This window comes from Polypterus senegalus, chromosome 12 (genome assembly GCF_016835505.1).
Source record: "Polypterus senegalus isolate Bchr_013 chromosome 12, ASM1683550v1, whole genome shotgun sequence".
Taxonomy (NCBI): Eukaryota; Metazoa; Chordata; class Cladistia; order Polypteriformes; family Polypteridae; genus Polypterus; species Polypterus senegalus.
Genome location: NC_053165.1, coordinates 53193093 through 53213787, shown reverse-complemented (window position 1 = coordinate 53213787; position 20695 = coordinate 53193093). Strand labels below are relative to the sequence as shown.

At 40.0% G+C, this 20695-nt stretch overlaps 1 protein-coding gene across 4 annotated transcripts in view; it reads left to right on the top strand.

The window, feature by feature from the left end:
• Positions 1 to 20695, top strand: part of LOC120540466 (protein kinase C delta type-like) — a 90401-nt gene that overhangs the window by 40687 nt on the left and 29019 nt on the right. For all 4 annotated transcript variants that reach the window (XM_039771304.1, XM_039771306.1, XM_039771303.1 and 1 more), the window contains exons 2-4: positions 6894 to 7031; positions 13719 to 13918; positions 19905 to 19965. In XM_039771304.1, the coding sequence (XP_039627238.1) occupies positions 6917 to 7031; positions 13719 to 13918; positions 19905 to 19965 (376 nt within the window). In that variant the 5' untranslated portion in view covers positions 6894 to 6916. The remainder of the gene's footprint in view (positions 1 to 6893; positions 7032 to 13718; positions 13919 to 19904; positions 19966 to 20695) is intronic.

The following is a 20695-nucleotide window of genomic DNA, read 5'->3' as shown; positions in this document are numbered from 1 at the left end:
CTGGCCTGGGGAGATAAGTTACATAATTCTGATTAATGTTTATTAACTCATGAAAAGAAGTGCCTCAGATTCACTCCATCCATCCATCCATTTTCCAACCCGCTGAATCCGAACACAGGGTCACGGGGGTCTGCTGAAGCCAATCCCAGCCAACACAGGGCACAAGGCAGGAACCAATCCCGGGCAGGGTGCCAACCCACCGCAGGATTCAGATTCACTTTGTACTAATATTCCAATGAGTGAATCATTCTGACCCTAGAATGCTGGTGACTTTGTAGTAGCACTATGAATTAAAGGACTCCATTTCCCAGCTGCCCTGAGGATATTGCCTTAATTGGACAACTGCAGAGGGCACTCAAAAGCACCGTTCAGGAGCAACTGGGTGACAGACAACTTGGCGACATCCTTTACCAGTTAGATAATAGGTTCAAGGAGATTTTTTAATGATATTTAAATGACAACGTAGGGCACCGAAAAATCCACAGAATCACCTGTTTTATGAGAGTCCCAATACGTTGGGAGTAAAGATCCTCCTTAAGCCGCACTCGCAGGTCACCTTTTGTATTCTAAATAACGTTATCATATGATTACAATCAATACAATTTATATATAGGATTAGCAATTTTGGTTGCAGAAGATAATGTAAAATAGAGTTTGTTCCATCTGCAGAATAAAGTTTGTTCGTCAATTATATAAATTTATTTTCAACATTTTAAATCATGTTGTCATTTAAATATAATTAAAAAATCTCTTTGAACCTAACTATTACCTAACTGGTAAAGGATGTCGCCGGGTTGTCTTTTCGCTGAGTTGACTGTCACCCAATTGCTACCCACCCCAAAGGCACATCGCACTTGTGAGAGGGTAAAGGAATTGAACCTTACAGTTACAGTTTTGAGCAGAGATGGCTGCATGGGGACCTTTTAGGTCTTTTGAAATTCTCAAAAGTCTTTGCTAAAACTGATATGGCAGAATTCTTTTCCAGCAGTTGTGGCCTACAGGGTGCGCTCCATTCACCCACACCTGACACAAGTTCCAGCACAGCACACATTTATTTCAGCAGCACAGTACAGTACACCAAGCACATACCAAATACACAGTCCCTTCTTTTCTTCTTCTCTCTCTCTCCTTCTCTTATTCACCTCCGCTCCTCCTCTAGCAAGCTTTGTTCACCTCCCTCCCTCCCTGACACTGGCTCTTGGAGTAGTGGCTGCTGGCTTCTTTTATGTTGCTTGTTTGGCTGCTCTGGAAGTACTCCTCCCAGGTGTGGCAGAATCCCAACATGATAGGTCTCTGCATGATCTGTAGCTTCCCCTGGCAGCACCCACCGTACCCGACAGGGTTGTAGCAAACTCCAACTCCTAGCACACCCTGCGGGAATCTATGGTGCTGCAGCAACCCAGGGGGCTGTTCTCTAGTGTGCCCTGAGCACACTCTCTCCCCCGGTCCGTCCATTTATACAGGCGTCCCGGCCATCCCTAAACAGTCAATGATGTACTTGAGAACACTGGAGAAAAACAATGAGAAGAGCATTTAAGACTGAAGCCAGGAAGCACACAAAAGCTTATGGGAATCGGAAATAAACTACTGAGTTGTAGAATAAAAGAGAACATCTTGATGACCTTTTAATAAAGTATCATGATAAGTTATTGAGATCACTAACTAGGCAATCTTGATGGACTGGATGGTCTCCTGTACTTTGTCAAACCCCTTATTTTCTCCGATAGGTTGACAGTCATTGCCTACTTTCAGTTCTTCAGGTTTTTGCTGAGGTTTGTATCCATGTTCCTGTTTTGTAGATTAACTTAAACAAAACCTATATGTCAACCTGACTTTGAGAAAGCAAGTTTTAAATTTCATTTTATGTAGTTAGTTACATTTACTGTATATAGTAAAAAACAAATGAAGCATACAGGAACACACTTCAAGCTTGCACGTTGACACTGGAGCAGGAAGGCCTAGATTATTCCTAACCCACAGACCACCTAAGTACAGGAGGGTTTTAAAGAGGTGATTGGAGGTTTCTGCCTTGCTGAAGCCATAGGCCAAAGGAGATTGACCCACGTGCCTCCAAATTCAGGAAGGTTTCAAATGCTAATGAAGTCTGTCAGTTTGGGGGTAGAAATGGAAGCATGCAGAGAAAGAAGCCACATATGGGAGGAAGGATGGTCAATTGACAACAAAAACATGCATTGTCTTCTGCTTACCAGTCAGAAGATATTTCTTTTTATCAGAAATCCAAAAAAAAAAAAGGGGAAATGAGTCCTGAGAATGGGCTTCCTGGTCTTGGAGTAGTTATCAGCATTGCAGGTGCAGAGCTTTGATCTTATTTCACCTTGGCACAGAATTTGTCCTTCCAGTATTATTAGACAATGGCTGACTTTCTAGTTAAGTGGGTTAAAATCCTACATGGATGTTTCAGTATGACCTTCTTCAATGCCAAAAGCAAGACTGCTGCAGCTTTCTATTTACTTAGAATATGCAGATGTGGCTTGTGTCTTCATGCCCATTTCTGCTGTAGATGGGTGAATGGATTTTATGTTCAGAATCTTTCATCTTCTTTTGCTTCTTTTTAATTGTCTGTATGGGCTCTCTTTATTTTTTTCCTCTCCTGTCTTAACCATAAACTGCAACACTCATTTGTCATTTGTTGTGGTGGTAGTGGACGCAAGATCTTCAAAACATTTAATTTCAGACCTTTTGTATTGGCAGTGGTGGAGTCTGTGACTAAACAATTAGGATTTTTTTTTTTTTGGTGTATACTAACGGAAACCACTTCAGCTTGTGCTTGTGAAGGCAGATGTCAGCAGAGATGTGGACTGATTATTAGCCATGGCTGGTTTGCTGCACAGCGTCCGTGTCTGGCTAGTGTTATTTTGTGAGAGGGCAAGGCTTGTTTTTAAACTGCCTGCAGATAAGGTTGACTGATTTTGATTTTTTTTTTTCTCTTGTTCTCAGTTAACCATTTCTGGTGTAGCTGGGTCTGTGGTATCTCTTCTGCTGTTTGCTGCTGTAGTTCTGTTTTTTAGATGGGGAAGAGAACCAAGGTTTTGATTGTGTCTTTGTGAAATAGAAGGCCCAATTTGGAAATTTGCTAGTTTGACAATGGTGCGGCCATCCTGATACACACCACTAAGACTGTCGAGTCATTTATTTCTGCCAGTTATTCCTGCATTAGGAGTCAGTTCTCATCAGTGAGATCAAGAGCGAGGTCATCTGTGGGCTTTTCTGTTGGTGTAGAGTGAAAGAACAGCTGTATTTCAAACAAACGCTCAAACTTGTCAGTGATCATGTAAGAATTCTAAATACTGTGTATATATAATACTGCATATGTAACTGACCTGAAACCTTATTCAAGGAAACTTGTGATGAGGAGGCAGTGCAGCTGTTTGTATATTTTGGTGGGTACAGAGGATGGGGAGGGGGTACAGGTATAAGCAGATACTACCAAACGCTAGAAGTTAAAGCAGGTAAATGAGTCGGGCAGGGGCACCTACAATTAAAAGAATCCTGACAGATTAATAAGTAGTTATAAAAACGGTTAATCATCACTGAGGTTTTCCAAATTCTAAAAAGGGATACTTCTGAAAACGCTCCCCATGACCGTAGACTTCTAAAAATGCTGCCTTGGTATTGTAGTGTGGCTTGGTAAAAGCGCAGTTTTTCAAAAATGTGTGCTCTGATTTGTTTGTGTTTATTACATGGCTCTCTCCTGATTGGATCTGACTCGTAACAAGGTCTTATTCCCTGCTTGGCCATCCTTCATGGAAGACAGCCATATTTCAACATAGCAGACATAGAAGAGCTCTGTTCCATGTCACTTGTTGTATTATTCTCCTGTTTGCATCTAAATTGCACTTTGTGCTGCTTGAATGCTGCATACACATTCAAAAGGGAAAATAATTTACCAATCGCAACAGTTTGGCAATAAGTCCCATGTCCGATGGCATTACCATCTCTTCTATTTCCCCAGGGATCACCACTTTTGGGTAATATATCTATGCTTAATCTCAGTATAGTGTCATATGCATTTTGGTTGCTTGTCTGTGGACAGAGAAGCTTTCATGAAAACTCTAGTATGGACAGAGATCGTTTTGGTTTAAACACTCAGTTTTTAAATGAAAATGTAGCTATGTAGATTGTAAACAAGAGAAACAGAACAATTATAAAGATTTAGGGAGTCCACCCTGTATATAATGACTGATCTGTTGAAATGGTGGGTTTGTTCTTATACTTTCTTAGCAGGAAGAGGTGGGATAGAATGAGAAGTGAGGTCAGTAGAATGGTGTGGTCTGGAACCGGAAGCAGGTGGAACTTAAAATGGATTTTCCTTCTGAAAGTCTAGGAAAGAGGGAGAAAAGACATTAGTGCTGTTCATCATCCTCAGTCTATGTTGCTTATTCTCAGCTAAGCCCTTGGTCTGCCTCCCATGCACTCGTGTGTGACTCAAAGTAGCCCAAGTGTTGTGCCAGCAAGGTGGAATGTGGCAAGCAGCCAGGACAGGAATTATCACATCAACATCTTTGTTTTTAATCTTTTTTTTAACTGAATTAAACATAAGATGTTTGATAAACAAGAGGAGACCATTCAACCCATCAAGCTCATTTGCATAGTTCATAGCCAAGCTGTCCTAACATTTCCTCCTGATACTTCTTAAAGGTTGTCAAGGTTTCTGCTTTAACTTAATGACGTGTTAGTTTGTTTCAGATTCCCACAACCCTTTGCTTAAAGAAGTGCTTCCTGGCTTCAGTCCTAAATGCACTTCCCCTTAATTTTCACTGAGGTCTCAAGTATGCAATTCATCATCAAATTAAAAGAATTCTGTTAGATCTAATTTATCAATGCCTTGGATTAGGTCACCACGCAACTTGAGACTAAGCAGGTTTAATTCCGAGTCTGTCACAACAGGACATGTCCTGAGATGTAACTGGTTGCTCTTCTCTTAACAGCTTCAGGTGCTGCTGTGTCTTTCTTGTAGTGTGGTGACCAGAACTACACACAGTGCTTCATATGTGGTCACATTAGTCCGTTATATAGTCTGTGCATAACATCCCTTGATTTATGTTTATATTGCTTAGATGAAAATGTTGTGTCAACGTAAACCCCTAAGTCCTTTTCAGAGGTTGTTTCCTTTAGGACAGTGTCTCCATTCTTGTATTTATTCATGTAGCTTTTTTTCTACATGTGTTTGTTTATTGTACATATATGACTAGAAATAAAAAAGAAAACAAAAATTGGCTTACCTTTTTGTACCCCTACACCTTTTCCAGTTAAGTACCTGGCAATCTACACAAACATGAGCAAAGTGAGCAAATTCCCCAGCATCAGTACACATACACACACACATGGTTTATACAAAAATAATTTTATACTCTTGAAACACAGTGGGATTAGGCTAGCATCACACTACACACGTTCTAGTCAGGGAGCATGCCCCATTTGGTGAATGCAGTTGCTGGATCTCATATCCTTGTCAGATTACATAGTGGTGATGACAAATTACATAACTCTCACCTGGTGTCTCAGCACAGTTTCAAATTTCCTATTGTGGTGTTACAGTATTGTGACATACTGTATCTTGGCAGTTAATCATCATGGAGCATCATTTATTATTTGGTCTGCACAGTGTTGTGCAGAAAGATGAGAGATCAAATAGATATTAATCAAAAACACAAGAAGAGCTGTTGTCAAAGTTAAAACATTCAAATTAACTGAGCCTAATATGCCAACCAGAAATCATAATGATAATGGGTGCAATAGATTTGATACCTTTTAATTTAAAAACAAAAAAATCACTCACATACTACATACAACCACAAAAGATTTGTTGTTTGTTATCCAAAAATCCTGGATAACTGGAAAGTGCATGACGCTGATCTTTATACCATTGCAAAGATGATGTCGCACACCACTACTTCTGGCTGTCACAAGGTAGCAACCATTTGCAAATACTGCCAATAATGGCAATGCCCCTGAGAAAACAAATTTGTGTTGCACCAAGATGTGAAATAATTTTAAGACATTTAAAACAACTTTACATCATTAAACCAATTACATAAATAATTTCTACAACTTAGTAGGAAAGAGAAAAGTAAGAAGATACTGTATGTGGAACCAACAATTAAATGTTCCCAATTACAACACTGTCCATGAATCGCCAAGATGAACTAAATTAAGGGTATGACTGAAAATCACTGGAAAAGTTGAGTAGCATCAGGGCTTTAAGGGATGTGCCCTGGGTCACACAGTGAGTTGCAGGTGGGAATTAAAGTGGCAGCCTGGATGTTAAGTCCAGTGCCTCACCCACAATATCCCACTGCCTGTCTCAGTAAGGTAGCATTCCGGCCCTTTGTAGTGCTGATTAAAACCAGCCCCTCATTTATTGTACATCATTAATGCTTGTTGATTATTTAGATATTTTATGAAAGACCTATGTTCGGTATTTTCCTCTAAATATTTTAGTTTCTTAGTTTAGTGTCCCCTGAGTTAATTCATTCCTAATATGTTATTATGTACAAATATAATTGCAGGTAATATTTTAGAAAACACCTTTTAACTGAATGAGCTGAGGCAGTAGGTGCGTATTTTGCCCTTTTTAAGTGATCGCCTCTTTGCAGATAAATGAAGCAGAAGACCGACTTTGGCCCTTTCCTGTGCCACTTCCTGTGATAACACTATGCACCCTTTTCAAAGGTTAATTGTCTTCTGCTTGTTTACAGGGGTGCTTAGTAATAAAAGCAGTGAGTCCATTTGTGGTCTCCAGCTCTTCTTGCAGTGTGCCTTCTTGGGCAGCTACTGTGTAGTTGCATCTCTCCTCAGCCCAGCCTTCATATTTCCTCCTACCTCTATTCACCTTCTCAAGCTCATGTACATTATTGTATTTCTTTTTGCAGGAGTGTGGTGGTTTCCATCAAACATGGCTCCATTCCTTAGGATTACCTTCAGTGCCTTTGATCTAGGTACCCTTCAACAGGTCAATGAGATGAGCCCTCCATTCTGTGCTGTTAAGATGAAGGAATCACTCACCACAGGTATGAATCCATTACTCACTTTTACTGTCCAGCGAATGTTTTTTGTCAAGGAGACAACATTTAAAGTTAATAAACCAAAATACAGCACAAACAAAGGAAAGGACAAAGCAAATGTTTTTGAAATGGTTTTGGTTCAGTTGTTGTGTGTACCACAGCTGACTAGAGACACAAGAAATTGTCAGACATAAACCAGTAGAATGTGTGGCTTGATAGTGAACTATAATACAGAAGGGATTCCTAGGAACACAGATGGCACTTCAGTGGTACAAGACAGGGTTATGACCTGTCAGGAGCCAGTGAGAAAGAGAGAGAGAGAGAAGGAGTGCCACTAGGGATTGATTAAATTGTTTAATTTGAATTAATGTTTTTAAGCAATATTCAAACATGAAAATCATGATTTATTTATTTTTAGCCGAATGGTACAATTAAACAGTCAAACATACACTTTAGTTCTATCAGCTGGCCACAAGTGTACAGTCAAAACATCACTGCAAAGAATTCGACAGGTGGCGCCTCTCTTATGAATGAGCTATAGTTCCAAAGTCATCATCGGGAATTAGTTTGGCTATGAAAGATCAACTGTTGAACAAACTAATGTAAAATTGACAATTTGCAAAAAGACAATAAAATTTAATTTTGGCAGAAAATCCAGTTGATTTCAACACTTTAAACAGAAACAGCAGAATAGAACGAGTACGAGAAAGCATGGGACTAAGGTAAATCCTGTCCCCAACTGAGAAGTTCAGTGTATTCTTCGCACTGCTTCAGCATGAACTGCACAAGGTATGCTCCTTGTGAAATATCTCGTTAGGCAGCGTGATCGCATTAAGAGCAGAAAATGCCGTGTCTGGAACTGGTGAAGTAGTATGCTATAGGTGTCCATCACGCCTTCTTACCCTGTAACGGTGGCTAGGCCATGGTGGAGGGAGTAGAACGAGCAGGTTATCTGAAACAGGCGTATTAGAGTGCACTTGGAGGAAGTGACGCCTCTATAGGCAGGTCACTGCGGACACCTGTAGTCACAATCTGCATGTGGTTTAGGTGACCTGGGCAATCCTGAGGGATTCTTTTATTTCTGTTTTTTCCACTTCTTCTTCTATTCCATACTATACTCCACTTGCTTATGTTTCACCAGTAAGGAGCCACAAGTGGGTATAAGAGCAAAAGTACCGATTGGCTAGACAGAGAGTCCGAGCTGGAACAGATGAGCAGTAGGTTAGGGTAATAAAGGATAATGATGGAAATGTACTCACAAGCAAGGAAAGTGTGTTGAATAGATGGAAACAGTACTTTGAGAGGTTTTGAATGAAGAGAAAGAGAGAGAGAGAGAAGGTTGGATGATGTAGTGTAGTAGGAAGTAAAAAAAACTATGAAAAGGATGAAGAATGGGAAAGCTGTTGGTCCCAGTGGTAGCATGGATGTGTTTAAGAGAGATGGTAGTGGCGTTTTTAACCAGATTGTTTATGGAATCTTGGAAAGTGAGAGGATGCCTGAGGAGTGGAGAAGAAGTGTACTGGTACAGATATTCAAGAATAAGAGGGATGTGCAGAGCTGTAGTAACTACAGGGGGATAAAATTGATGAGCCACAGCCTGAAGTTTTGGGAAAGAGTAGTGGAAGCTCGGTTAAGAAGGGAGGTGATGATTGGTGAGCAGCAGTATGGTTTCATGCCAGGAAAGCGCACTACTTACTCTGAGAGTGTTTGTGGACGTAGGGCAAGCATATGACAGGGAGCCTAGAGAAGAATTGTGGTATTGTATGAGGAAGTTATTAGTGGCAAAGAAGTATGTAACAGTAGTACAGGCTCTTTATTTGCAATGGTGGTGGACAAGTTGAGAGTGAGATTAGACGGGACTCCCTGTGGACTATGATGTTTATGGGTGACATTGTGATCTGTAGCGAGAGAAGGGAGCAGGTTGAATATACCCTGGAGAGGTGGAGATATGCTCTAGAAGGGAGAGGAATGAAGGTCAGTAGGAAAAAGACAGAATACATCTGTGTGAATGAGATGGAGGTTAGAGGAATGGTGAGGATGCAAGGAGTAGAGTTGGTGAAGGTGGATGAGTTTAAATACTTGTGACCAATAGTACAGAGTAATGGGGATTGTGGAAGAGAGGTGAAAAAGAGAGTGCAGGCAGGGTGGAATGGCTGGAGAAGAGTCTCAGGAGTAATTTGTGACAGATGGGTATCAGCAAGAGTGAAAGGGAAGGTCTACAGGACGGTAGTGAGACCAGCTATGTTGTATGGGTTGGAGACCGTGGCACTGACCAGAATGCAGGAGGCAGAGCTGGAGGTAGCAGAGTTAAAGATGCTAAGATTTGCGTTGGGTGTGACGAGGATGGACAGGTTTAGAAATGAGGACATTAGAGGGTTGGCTCTGGTTGGGCGGTTGGGAGACAGTCGGAGAAGCAAGATTGCGTTGGTTTGAACATGTACAGAGGAGAGATGCTGAGTATATTGGGAGAAGGATGTTACAGATAGAGCTGCCAGGTAAGAGAAACAGAGGAAGGCCTAAGAGAAGATTTATGAGTGTGGTGAGAGGGGACCTGTAGGTGGTGGGTGTGAAAGAGCAAGATGCTGATGTTATAAAGTGACATTTTGTAGGAGCTTACCTGTTCATTATGGGTTGGCAGGTGGGTTGCAGCTTTCAACTGTGACACCTGATTGACAACTAGTAACACTTCTTATTTATCTGAGAGAAGACACTGAGATGAAATATAAAGAACACACACTTAGGACAGAGGGGCCAGATTAATAATATCTATCTGCTGTTCCTAAATATTAAATTATTTTGTTAGGTAATCTACATTAGGGATTTATCTACACCACAGAATACTCCACGAGAAAGGCAGCACCTCACTTTGCACGAAAGAGAACTGATCAGCAAATCATTTAACTAAATGTTCAATCAAAAAGCTAAATGAGGGGTGACTTGTAAAGAGTGAGAAACGAAACAGGGCTAGGACTGCTTACACTTGTTTCTCATTAAAACATAAACACATTAATAATAATAAAAAAAAATGTTAACTACTGTCATATACTTTATGTAAAGTTTGTTGTATTTTCCCTAGCAGCAGGCTTTTCACATTCACTGTTCAATGAGTCTGATTATCATTGTTGGCTTCAAGAGAAATAGCAGAGAGAAATAGTTGAGAGTGCCAGAAGTGCCCACACAAGCCACTCTGGCAAAACAGTTGAGAAGGGGCTCATTAATTCCTTAAGTGAGACGGTAGGCCTAATTAAGCATTTAGTGAGTGACAATCAGCAGTCCAAATATTACTTCAGTATTTCAGATTGTACATCTAATGTTAGCTATGAGGAGCAAAAAACACTAATTACTGTATGAGAAATGTCACACTGGAGGAAGAACCCAGGATTAAAGAGCACTTTATGGGATTCCTTCCAGCAACAAAGTCAACAGGAGAAATTGTGTTATCTATTGCCTGAACAAACTTAAGGAACTAAACACAGTCACGTGCCGATTTACAGCCTACCAAGTTTAGGCGATTCATAGTTACAGCCAAGGAAAACAACACAGTAATACTGTTCTAGAAATGGCCAGAACCAGCCGCAGTAATGTCTTTCATTATTTTTATTTCACAGTGTCTCATATGTTTTCTGTGTCTTGGAGGGCCCTTTAAGGATTATTTTCAATCATACTCAATGGCACTACTCATAATCATGACACTACTCCACATGGCTAATTATTATGCATTTGGCCTTGCAAAACCATGCCTAGGGCCCCAGAAATGGTTAGGGCCAACCTTACCTGTAGTTATAGTAGAGGGAAGAAGCTGGCTATTGTGCTGTGCCAGCTAAACTTAAAAAAGAAAAAAAAAAAAGTAAACAAAGGTATGAAGTATATGTAAAGAAGAGCAGTAATGGATGCAATAAAAGAAAAAAATTGAAATAATGGTAATTCATTACACTTATACAGCGTAAAGTGCTTTAAATAGTGAGTGGGGAGCCACTTTAACCACCGCTAACGTGTAGAACCTGCCTGGATGATGTGACAGCAGCCATTCTTGCACCAGTACATTCACCACATATTAGGTATTGGTTGATGAAGGGGAGAAAGAGAGAGAGAAATAGAGATAGGGATGATTGGGGGCTAGAATGAACAAGGCTGTGATGGGCAACTTAGCCAGGACATCAGGATAAACCCTACTTTTTTCAAAAGATGCCTAGAGATATTTAATGAGCACAGAGAGTCAGGACCTCAGTTTTAAGCCTCACCTGTAGGACGGCGCTGTATTTGCAGCACACGGACCCCGTCACTGCACTGGGACATCAGGATCCACACAAAGACCACAGGGTAAGCAACCTGTCCTGGCCTCGCCAACACCTCTTCTGAAAGCAACTCAGGCATTTCCTAGGTGGTCTCCCATCCAAGTACTGGCAGAGCCCAAAAATGCTTAGCTTCAGGTGGATGACCTCTTCTGAATCGCTGGTGGTAAAGTGACAAACTCCAGAGTTTAATGAATGTTCCTTGTAAATGATGTGAAAGGATCAAAGGAAAGAAGAATGAGGGCAGCAAATGTAAAAACCGATCACAAAAAGATGTTCAATAAAATCTGCACAGAAAGATGTTTTTCATTTTACACCTTTCCTTACTGACAATAAAAACGTATATTTTTGTATTCCTAGGAAGGATACAGTTGTATTTTCAGTTTACAAAATGTGGCAACCTTCTCATTTTGTGTGTTTTATGATGAAATATTTTAATACATTTGTGAATTGTTCTTTAAGTTTAAAAAAATAAAATAAAATCAGGGTTTTATTTTTTTTTTTTTAATTATAGCCTAGTCGGAAGTGCCACTTAGGCTGACAAGTGTCATTGTGGACAGACTTGGACCACCAGGAGTTGCTAAACCCTTCCTTAAGGACAGTTCACAGAAACAAAAACAGCATAAGCACCTTCGAGACAGAGAGAGTGGAGTCCTGACAGGATGCCTTGTACTGCTATCCTAGGATGATGCGAGACCATGAGAATACGGTGTAGGCCAACATGGCTCCTCTAGGCTGGTAGAGGGAAACGGACAGCTACAGGTGTAACACTGCTACCAAAAGGAGGGTATAAGATAGTCATATGTTCATTATGAGAATGTTAGAGTCCAGGGGTTCATTGGTCTCTAAGTGACCAGTCCTACCTGGTGGTACCAATTCTTTTTAATCCCACCCCTGACCCCCTCAGATTAGATTTCAGGCCTTTACCAGAAAGTGAAACTGAGTTGGATGTTTCAGGAGGCGAGTTGGGGCAAATGCTCAACTTGCGGCAAGATGTTACAGCGAGAGAAATAGAGTGAATTGGAGGTGTTATAGAAAGTTGATGAAAGTGGATGTGGAAGTGTTGAGGGAGTTTTCTGAGAGTGTTGCTATAAAAGTAGACAAGTGGGCCAGCCATCTCATGAGATAATCAAGGATATTGAAACCTGTAACAGCCTACTCTTGTAGGTAGCTAAGGGTTGCTTCCCTTCTGTTGTGTTTGTATAATTTTTAACCCGTGTGTCATGCATTATGCTTTGATAAATAAAGCCACACTATATATTGGCGTTTAAGACGCAGGCTGTTTCAGTGTCTGGTTTATGGTGGTACACAAAGGTTTCTCTCACCATAATATTTATTATTAGAAGAGTTCACAATTCATGGAGAATATGCTTAACTTAAACATGGAGAACAAGTAGTCAAGATCTCAGGATTCTTTACTGAATCAGACAAAAGTGTCTTGAAACAGGGCTCACTCTATTTTTATTTCAGCTGCTTTATTTATTTACAATATATAAATAAAAAAAGATCAGCAAAAAATTTAATTGAGACACGCATTCCAAATTTTGGTAAGATAGCAGATAGTCGGCAGGAGGGGTAGAGCGCCCTGGCCTTAGAGTGTCATGCTTTCAGACACCTTTATCCAAGGCAGCTTGCAAGGCTAGGATATATTACAGCTGTTTACACATGTTCTGCATCTGAAGTACAAGAATGTTAAGTGACTTGTTCAGGGTAACCGAGTGAGTCAGAGCTAAGAATTCAGCTGCTAACTTTATGGTTCATAGCCATAGTTGGATAGGCCACTTGCTTATCTATGTTATGTTACTTAATGAAAAGTCATGAACTATTCTATGGAAACCAATGTGTGAACAGTCAGATCATCCATCCATCCATCCATCCATTCATTTCACAAACCTACATTTCCAGTGCAGGGTCACAGGGAAACTGGAGCCTATCCCAGCAAGCACAATGGTGCAAGGCAGGATACTAGTCCATTGCAGATGAAGACTCTTGCACACATTCGCACACACATATTTAGCAACACAAGTTCACCTAACTGCACGTCTTTGGACTGGGTGAGGAAACCCACACGGACATGGGGAGAACATGTAAACTCCACGCAGGCAGCATCCAGGATTTAAACCCTGGCCTCCTTTTTGTTAGCCAGCAGCACTGTCGCTACGCTGCTCCCCAGTCAGATCAGACATGTCTAATTTGTTGGTTTTCTTTTTATTATTTTTTCCATTTCCTCCTTAAAATCTTGTGAAGCACTTTGAGCTAAATGCCTTGTATGAAAATGTGATACAGAAGTAAATGCTGCCGCTGTTGTGCTCATACAGTATATTTTGTAGAGGTTTGTAGGTATGCATATATTTAATTAGGACTTTACTGACTCTCTGTCTCTCTGCCTAATATAATTCAGAAAGAGGGAAGACCTTGGTCCAGCGCAAGCCCACCATGTACCCAGCCTGGCACTCCAGTATTGATGCCCATATTTATGAGGGGCGCGTCATCCAGATTATCCTGATGAAAACTGCAGAGGAGCCTATCTCTGATGTGACAGTTGGGGTGTCTGTCCTGGCGGAACGTTGCAAGAAAGCTAACGGCAAGTCAGAATTCTGGGTAAGGCCACATTTATCCTCACATGTACTCATGAAGTTGGTGTGAGGATGCCAGCTGTTTGAAAATGTGTATTGTTATGTAGTTAAAAACAGGTGCTCACCCTTCTCAATGACTTAAAAAAACTTCGCTACATTCTCTGAAGGTTGCGTGTAGGTGACAAAGCAAGTCCTGTACTCTCTTACAGAGCAAATGCAAATCAAAATGCTGACATCTGTGTGCCGCAGAGGTGGATTGTGAGCATGTCTGGCATCTGATTACTTTTAGGTGCTTTTCACTGTTCAAGAAGGGAAATTTGGCAGTGTGGGTTTAGTTTCCTACGTTTTTGGAAATGTGAAGATGTTCACATGGGCCTCTGAGCTGCAGGGTTTGCAGTCTGCTATGTCAGAGAGTTGAAAGCATGCGCCTAACTTTTTACTGCTGACCTCTTTTAACTGTTCAGAAGGCTGCATTAGACTTGTTGTCTTGATAACATTTTCTTGAAAATTGTAGGTTAGTGTTGTTGATTTGGTTTTTCTTCTCATGAACAGATTAGGGTTTGTCATGAGATGTCAGAAATAGTTAGTCTAATTAGCAAGATAAGCTTTGCTGTTTTGTTTCACCCTTCTTGTCAGTTCACAAGTAGGTTTGGCACTTAAGTTTGTGTTTGTAACAAGCTGATAGGCTGGTGTGATTTGCTTAGCTCTGAGCCATTCTCGTAGGTAGGCAGCCATGGTTGGTCCTGATACCTGAGCTATATGTTTCATGAACAGACAGGTAGCTGGCATTACTAACTCTTGGTATCTTCTTGCATCATCTAAATACTAGTGGTCTTTGCTTCCTGTCTAATGTTATTAACACTTCGCCTCTGTGAAAGCCACCAGAACTAAAATGTTAACCCTTTAGAGACTAAAGTTTGACTCCTAAAATCAGGATTTGACTAAGTTAGTTTGGTGACACAGGAGTTGTTAAGGCACTCCGAAAATGGCATCCCAGTAGACAGAGCCTTGGTAGCTGAGACATCTTGTGGCAGACTTCTTACCTGGTACACCCTTTACATTTGGCTTGCAACAAACAGTAATCCAGAATTTTGACAAAGCCTTTTTACAGTAAATAGCATGCCAGCTCTTTTTGCCCTGTCCTGGCTACCATGGGCAGAAATTCATCACAAGCAAGAAATTAAACCTTTGCAATCTTGTCTCCTCCATGTACAGTTCAGAATCTGATTGATTTTCCAGTTATGTTCATTATACCAAGAGCACAACTGAAGGACATGAATCATGGGTGATCCTCTGTCTGAGCCAATAAATAATACAAAGTGACAGGTAGCAGTGAACCACCAGGGGTCAAATATATTAAACTTATGCACATTTTGAGACTTTTTTTTTTGTGCATACATAACTTTCTACACAAACATCAGAATTTATAAATTAAACCTGATGGGAGAACCTATGACCCAACTGTGCACAACATTTCAGACAAGCTGGGAAATGATGACACCATTAATAAAGTAGGGAAATGAAGCCAGACCAGCTAAATGGCAGCTCACATATGTAATAAATCAAATAGCCGAGATGTTATTACAAACGTGCATTGGTGTGACAGACCAAAAGTGATAATTATGATGTTCTGCATATTTGCACTAAAGATTTGTTTTGGGTTTTCTTTGGTTTATGTAGCCTACCTGTTGTCACTTCTCAGGTCAGGAATATCCCAGCCTACTGTGCTGGAAGCCATTAACCGACCGACCTTATTTTTTGTTTTGTGTGGGTGTGCATACATACAGACATATGAAAAAGTTTGGGAAACCCTCTCAGCCTGCATAATAATTTACTTTCGAAAGGAAAGAAAACAGTGGTATGTCTTTCATTTCCTAAGAACATCTTAGTACTGGCGTGTTTTCCAAAAAATGATTTTTAGTGAAGCAGTATTTAGTTATATGAAATTAAATCAAATACGAAAAACTGGCTGGGCAAAAATTTGGGTCCTCTTGTAATTTTGCTGATTTGAATGCATGTAACTGTTCGATACTGGTTACTTGCAACACCAAATTGGTTGGATTAGCTTGCTAAGCCTTGAACTTCATAGACAGGTGTGTCCAATCATGATAAAAGGTATTTAAGGTGGTCAATTGCAAGTTGTGCTTCCCTTTGACTCTCTTCTGAAGAGGGACAGTATGGGATCCTCAAGGCAACTCTCAAAAGATCTGAAAACAAAGATTGTTCAGTATCATGGTTTAGGGGAAGGCTACAAAAAGCAATCTCAGAGGTTTAAACTGTCAGTTTCAACTGTAAGGAATGTAATCAGGAAATGGAAGGCCACAGGCACAGTTGCTGTTAAACCCAGGTGTGGCAGGCCAAGAAAAATACAGGAGCGGCATATGCGCAGGATTATAAGAATGGTTACAGACAACCCACAGATCACCTCCAAAGACCTGCAAGAACATCTCGCTGCAGATGGTGTATCTGTACATCGTTCTTCAGCGCAGTTTGCACAAAAAACATCTGTATGGCAGTGTGATTAGAAAGAAGCCCTTTCTGCACTCACGCCAAAAACAGAGTCACTTGTTGTATGCAAATGCTCATTTAGACAAACCAGATTCATTTTGGAAAAAAGTGCTTTGGGCTGATGAGACAAAAATCGAGTTATTAGGTCATAACAAGAAACGCTTTGCATGGCGGAAGAAGAACACCGCATTCCAACAAAAACACCTGGTACCTACTGTCAAATTTGGTGGAGGTTCCATCATGCTGTGGGGCTGTGTGGCTAGTTCAGGGACTGGGGCCCTTGTTAAAGTCGAGGGTCGGATGAATTCAACCCAATATCAACAAATTCTTCAGGATGATGTTCAAGCATCAGTCACAAAGTTGAACTTACACAAAGGGGTTGGTTATTACAACAAGACAATGACCCAAAACACAGTTTGAAAACTACAAAGGCATTCATGCAGAGGGAGAATTGCAATGTTCTGGAATGGCTGTCACAGTCCCCTGACTTGAATATCATCGAAAATCTATGGGATGATTTGAAGCAGGCTGTCCATGCTCGGCAGCCATCAAATTTAACTGAACTGGAGAGATTTTGTATGGAAGAATGGTCAAAAATAACTCCATCCACAATCCAGACACTCATCAAAGGCTATGGGAGGCGTCTAGAGGCTGTTATATTTGCAAAAGGAGGCTCAACTAAGTATTGATGTCATATCTCTGTTGGGGTGCCCACATTTATGCACCTGTCTAATTTTGTTATGATGCATATTGCATATTTTCTGTTAATGTAATAAACTTAACTTTCCATAAGGCATGTCATATATTAAAAGGAAGTTGCTACTTTGAAAGCTCAGCCAATGATAAACAAAAATCCAAAGAATTAAGAGGGGTTCACAAACTTTTTCATATGACTGTAAAACATGACATTTATTTGCTGACACAATAAGGCAATTTGCAGTGTCTGCTTCTCCTAACATAATTGACTGCACTTCTATTGCAGTAAGGGCACCTAGAGAGAATTAAGCTGCTTTTGTTAACCTTAAGCAGTGAAATTCCATTTATGCACAAGTCATCTGTGATGCCAAGATGAGACTGACAAACATTGTGACTTGGTGGCCTGGGTCAACCCATGATTAATTTATTTTCAGTCAATGTAGTTTTGACAGGCAGACGTGATGGTGATGTTTGTGGTGATTGGCTTATTGGCTTGTTATCCTCAGTTTTTCATATGGCCTCTACTGTTCATTGCAACAGCAATCACATCTTGACATGTGAAAGGTGAAAATAGGTACCCGCACAGACACTGGCATCTTATGAGGTCAGAGGATAGACCGAACAATGCATCAGCAGAGAGGTGACTTGATCAGCCAATGAAGGTCTGCAGCTTTGTGATTGCGTTTGAATGAGGTTCATTAACATTGTCCATGAATGGTTGTTTCAGGGTGGCAACCGGGCAGAGCTAGCGAAGAGTTCACATACACATGTTTGCAATGTTATTTATAAAGGTAAAGTGCGTAGAAATGTGTGTCCACCAGGTTTTATGCAATCTAACTTTTTTGTGTACTAATTTTTCTATATTTTTCCATATTTTCATGCATGAATCCACTCAAAGTTTTATAAATGAGACCCCTAAGTCACTAGACCACAGGAGTCCTTTGAAACAGAAGCAGTCCGGTTTTTGAACTTGTGGCAACAACAAGCCAGTTTATCTAAAGGAAAAGGCTTGCTTTTAGTGATATCTTTTAAACTGTATTATTTATAGATGGGCTACTTCTAGTCCATTCTTGCATGTTGAACTTTCATTGAAAAGACAGGTGGCACCCAAAATAGGCGGTCCCCATGGAGACCACTCATAGAGACCTGTTCTCCATGGGGCAGCCTGTGAAGAAAAGGGGCGAGTCCGGGTGTAGCAATTTCGTCCTGTCATGTTACGAAGGCAGCCACGAGGCATGTCCTGTGTGAAAAACACCCCTCCGGCTGATAAAAGAATTCACTGTTCAGAGTGGGACCCTTGGTGCAGCTCGGAGAGTGCGCCTGTATCAAACTATTGGGAAACGCCTCCATTTTACCTGGTAATGTTTTAAACTTTGGATGGTTAAAGGTGTTTATTTATTTATTTATTTGTATAAGTGTCATTCTGTTGTTGTGTATTTTAAAAGTGTTCTGTAATGTTTGGTTTTAATTTGTTACAAATGTACTTGTAGACTGTGGTGTGTCTCATTCAACAGATTACACTATGACTGATTTATCAATGGCAGGATTGCATGAAAGTATTTCACTTTTTTTTCTGTTTGCTGGGGAGTTTAATTGCAGTCATCTGGTGTTGTCGCCACATTGCCGAAATTTCTTTTATCAGCTGTGATCTTGTTTACCGTTATTCACTTTTTCCAAAAACTTTATACTAATACTACTGCTTGTTATTCTTTAGACTTTTATACACATGTCAGTGTTTTCAGGCTTAAGTTAGTAGCAGCAAAGATAACTTGTAGAAGCTGCTTATACAGTCAGAGTGCCTCGAAAGCTGCTTTGTCAGAAAAAGTAAGCAAACCATTTCATTTCCTTGACATTCTTCTGCCCGCATTAGCAGGTAATTTGCAGTAATATCACTTTTCTCTTTTATTTATTTATTTATTTTTTAAGACTTTTGTGTTCCATTGTGTCTTTTGGTCCATGCATGTTGCATCTGGTTTGCTTGTTCTCCCTTTTAGTCTCTCTGTGTTTTCTTACAAGTATTGTACTGTTATTTCCAACCTTAAAGATGTGCACATGAGGTTTCTTAGTTCATTTAATATTTACCCTTGTGTGTAGGAGTGAGGAGATGTGCATGAGTGTGTCCTGCGCTGGACTATCGCCCCTCCAGGATTGGTTATTGTGTGCATCCAATGCTGTGTATGTAAACCCTTGCTTACTACACCCTTGAGGTCGATTTAAAAGATTGGTTGTATAGTTACTGTTTAGATGGAGCTTTTGCTGACAAAAGATATAGTCATATCATGTTTAAGATAAAACGACATAATGAGAGAAACAGCTCGATTTAGATGAGTGTTGGATATAGTTTTCATATGTTTTCTTAAATATTAAGAGTGCCCTAGAATGGATATGAAATAAAAGTAAGGGTGGTCACAGAGGTTCAAATACACATGCAAACACTAACTTTGGAGTTTTTCTTTGGTTAAATATCTGCAGAAACTTGTTTAGTTTCACTTTGGAAGTGCATTGTTACAACATAAGAGTTGACATTAAAATACTGAATGGATAAATATGTGTACATATGTTTTATCATGCCAAAAATAATGATGACATTCAAGGGGATTGCATACTTTTGCATGATGCTGTATATATGTATGTATGTGCCGGGATATTAAAGAAAGTAGGAACACTCATTGATACTTGTCAGTATGTACATATATACATGTAGTAGTCGTAGTATGTTCCAGGTAAAACAATAAAATGATAAATCTGCTTAAATGAGTAGCAGAGGTGCTTTTCATATGTGTTTGTTTTTTCTTTTTTCTCCACAGCTTGATCTTCAGCCACTTGGCAAAGTGATGATGTCAGTCCAGTTGTTCCTTGAGGGCGCAGGTATGAAAGTCGTTCCTTTTATAATCAAGAGTTCAGTTACATTATTAAGAAAGCAGCTTGCTTATTCTCGGCTTGTAGATGTTGAGGAAAACAATGCTTCTGGATTTGTTTCTTTGTTGTTAGATGAGCTACTGGTCAGGACGTTTTCCCCAACCTCTTTTCTGTGTAGAATGTTAATTCCTCTGGCAAAAGCATAAAGAGCTGCCATTATAGCTGTTTATAGTACTCGTGATCTTCTTTCTTTACAAACCTGTTTGTTCAAGTGGCCTTCAGTGGTCTCCAACTCTCAGTTTTTAGCTGTATTTTTTTGTTTGTTCTTTCATATTCTCACTTTTTGTTACAGCTGTCATGTTCAGTGCTTAAGAGGAACTTACACAATATAAAGTGCTTTACCACATTTGTTAAAAGAGCCAAGCAGCTACAAAAAAATCTTCAAAAGAAACAGATTAATAGAGTAATGTGGTGACCCCAGGTGAAAAATACCTTAGCAGATAGTTGCAGATCTTTTTTGCAGAGTTGTGATTTTTACTGTATTCTTATTTTTTTTAACTTATAATCTTTTTCTTTCTCAAGATCTGTTTCACATATGTAGTAAAGAAATAGGAAGAGGATGTTCTTGACTTTACTAGGCATACAAACCTCAAGATTCTGCTGTCAATAATGCATGCTTATGTATTTTGCAAAGGAGATTACCCATATAATAAAAAATATACTGAAAAAAATACTGTAC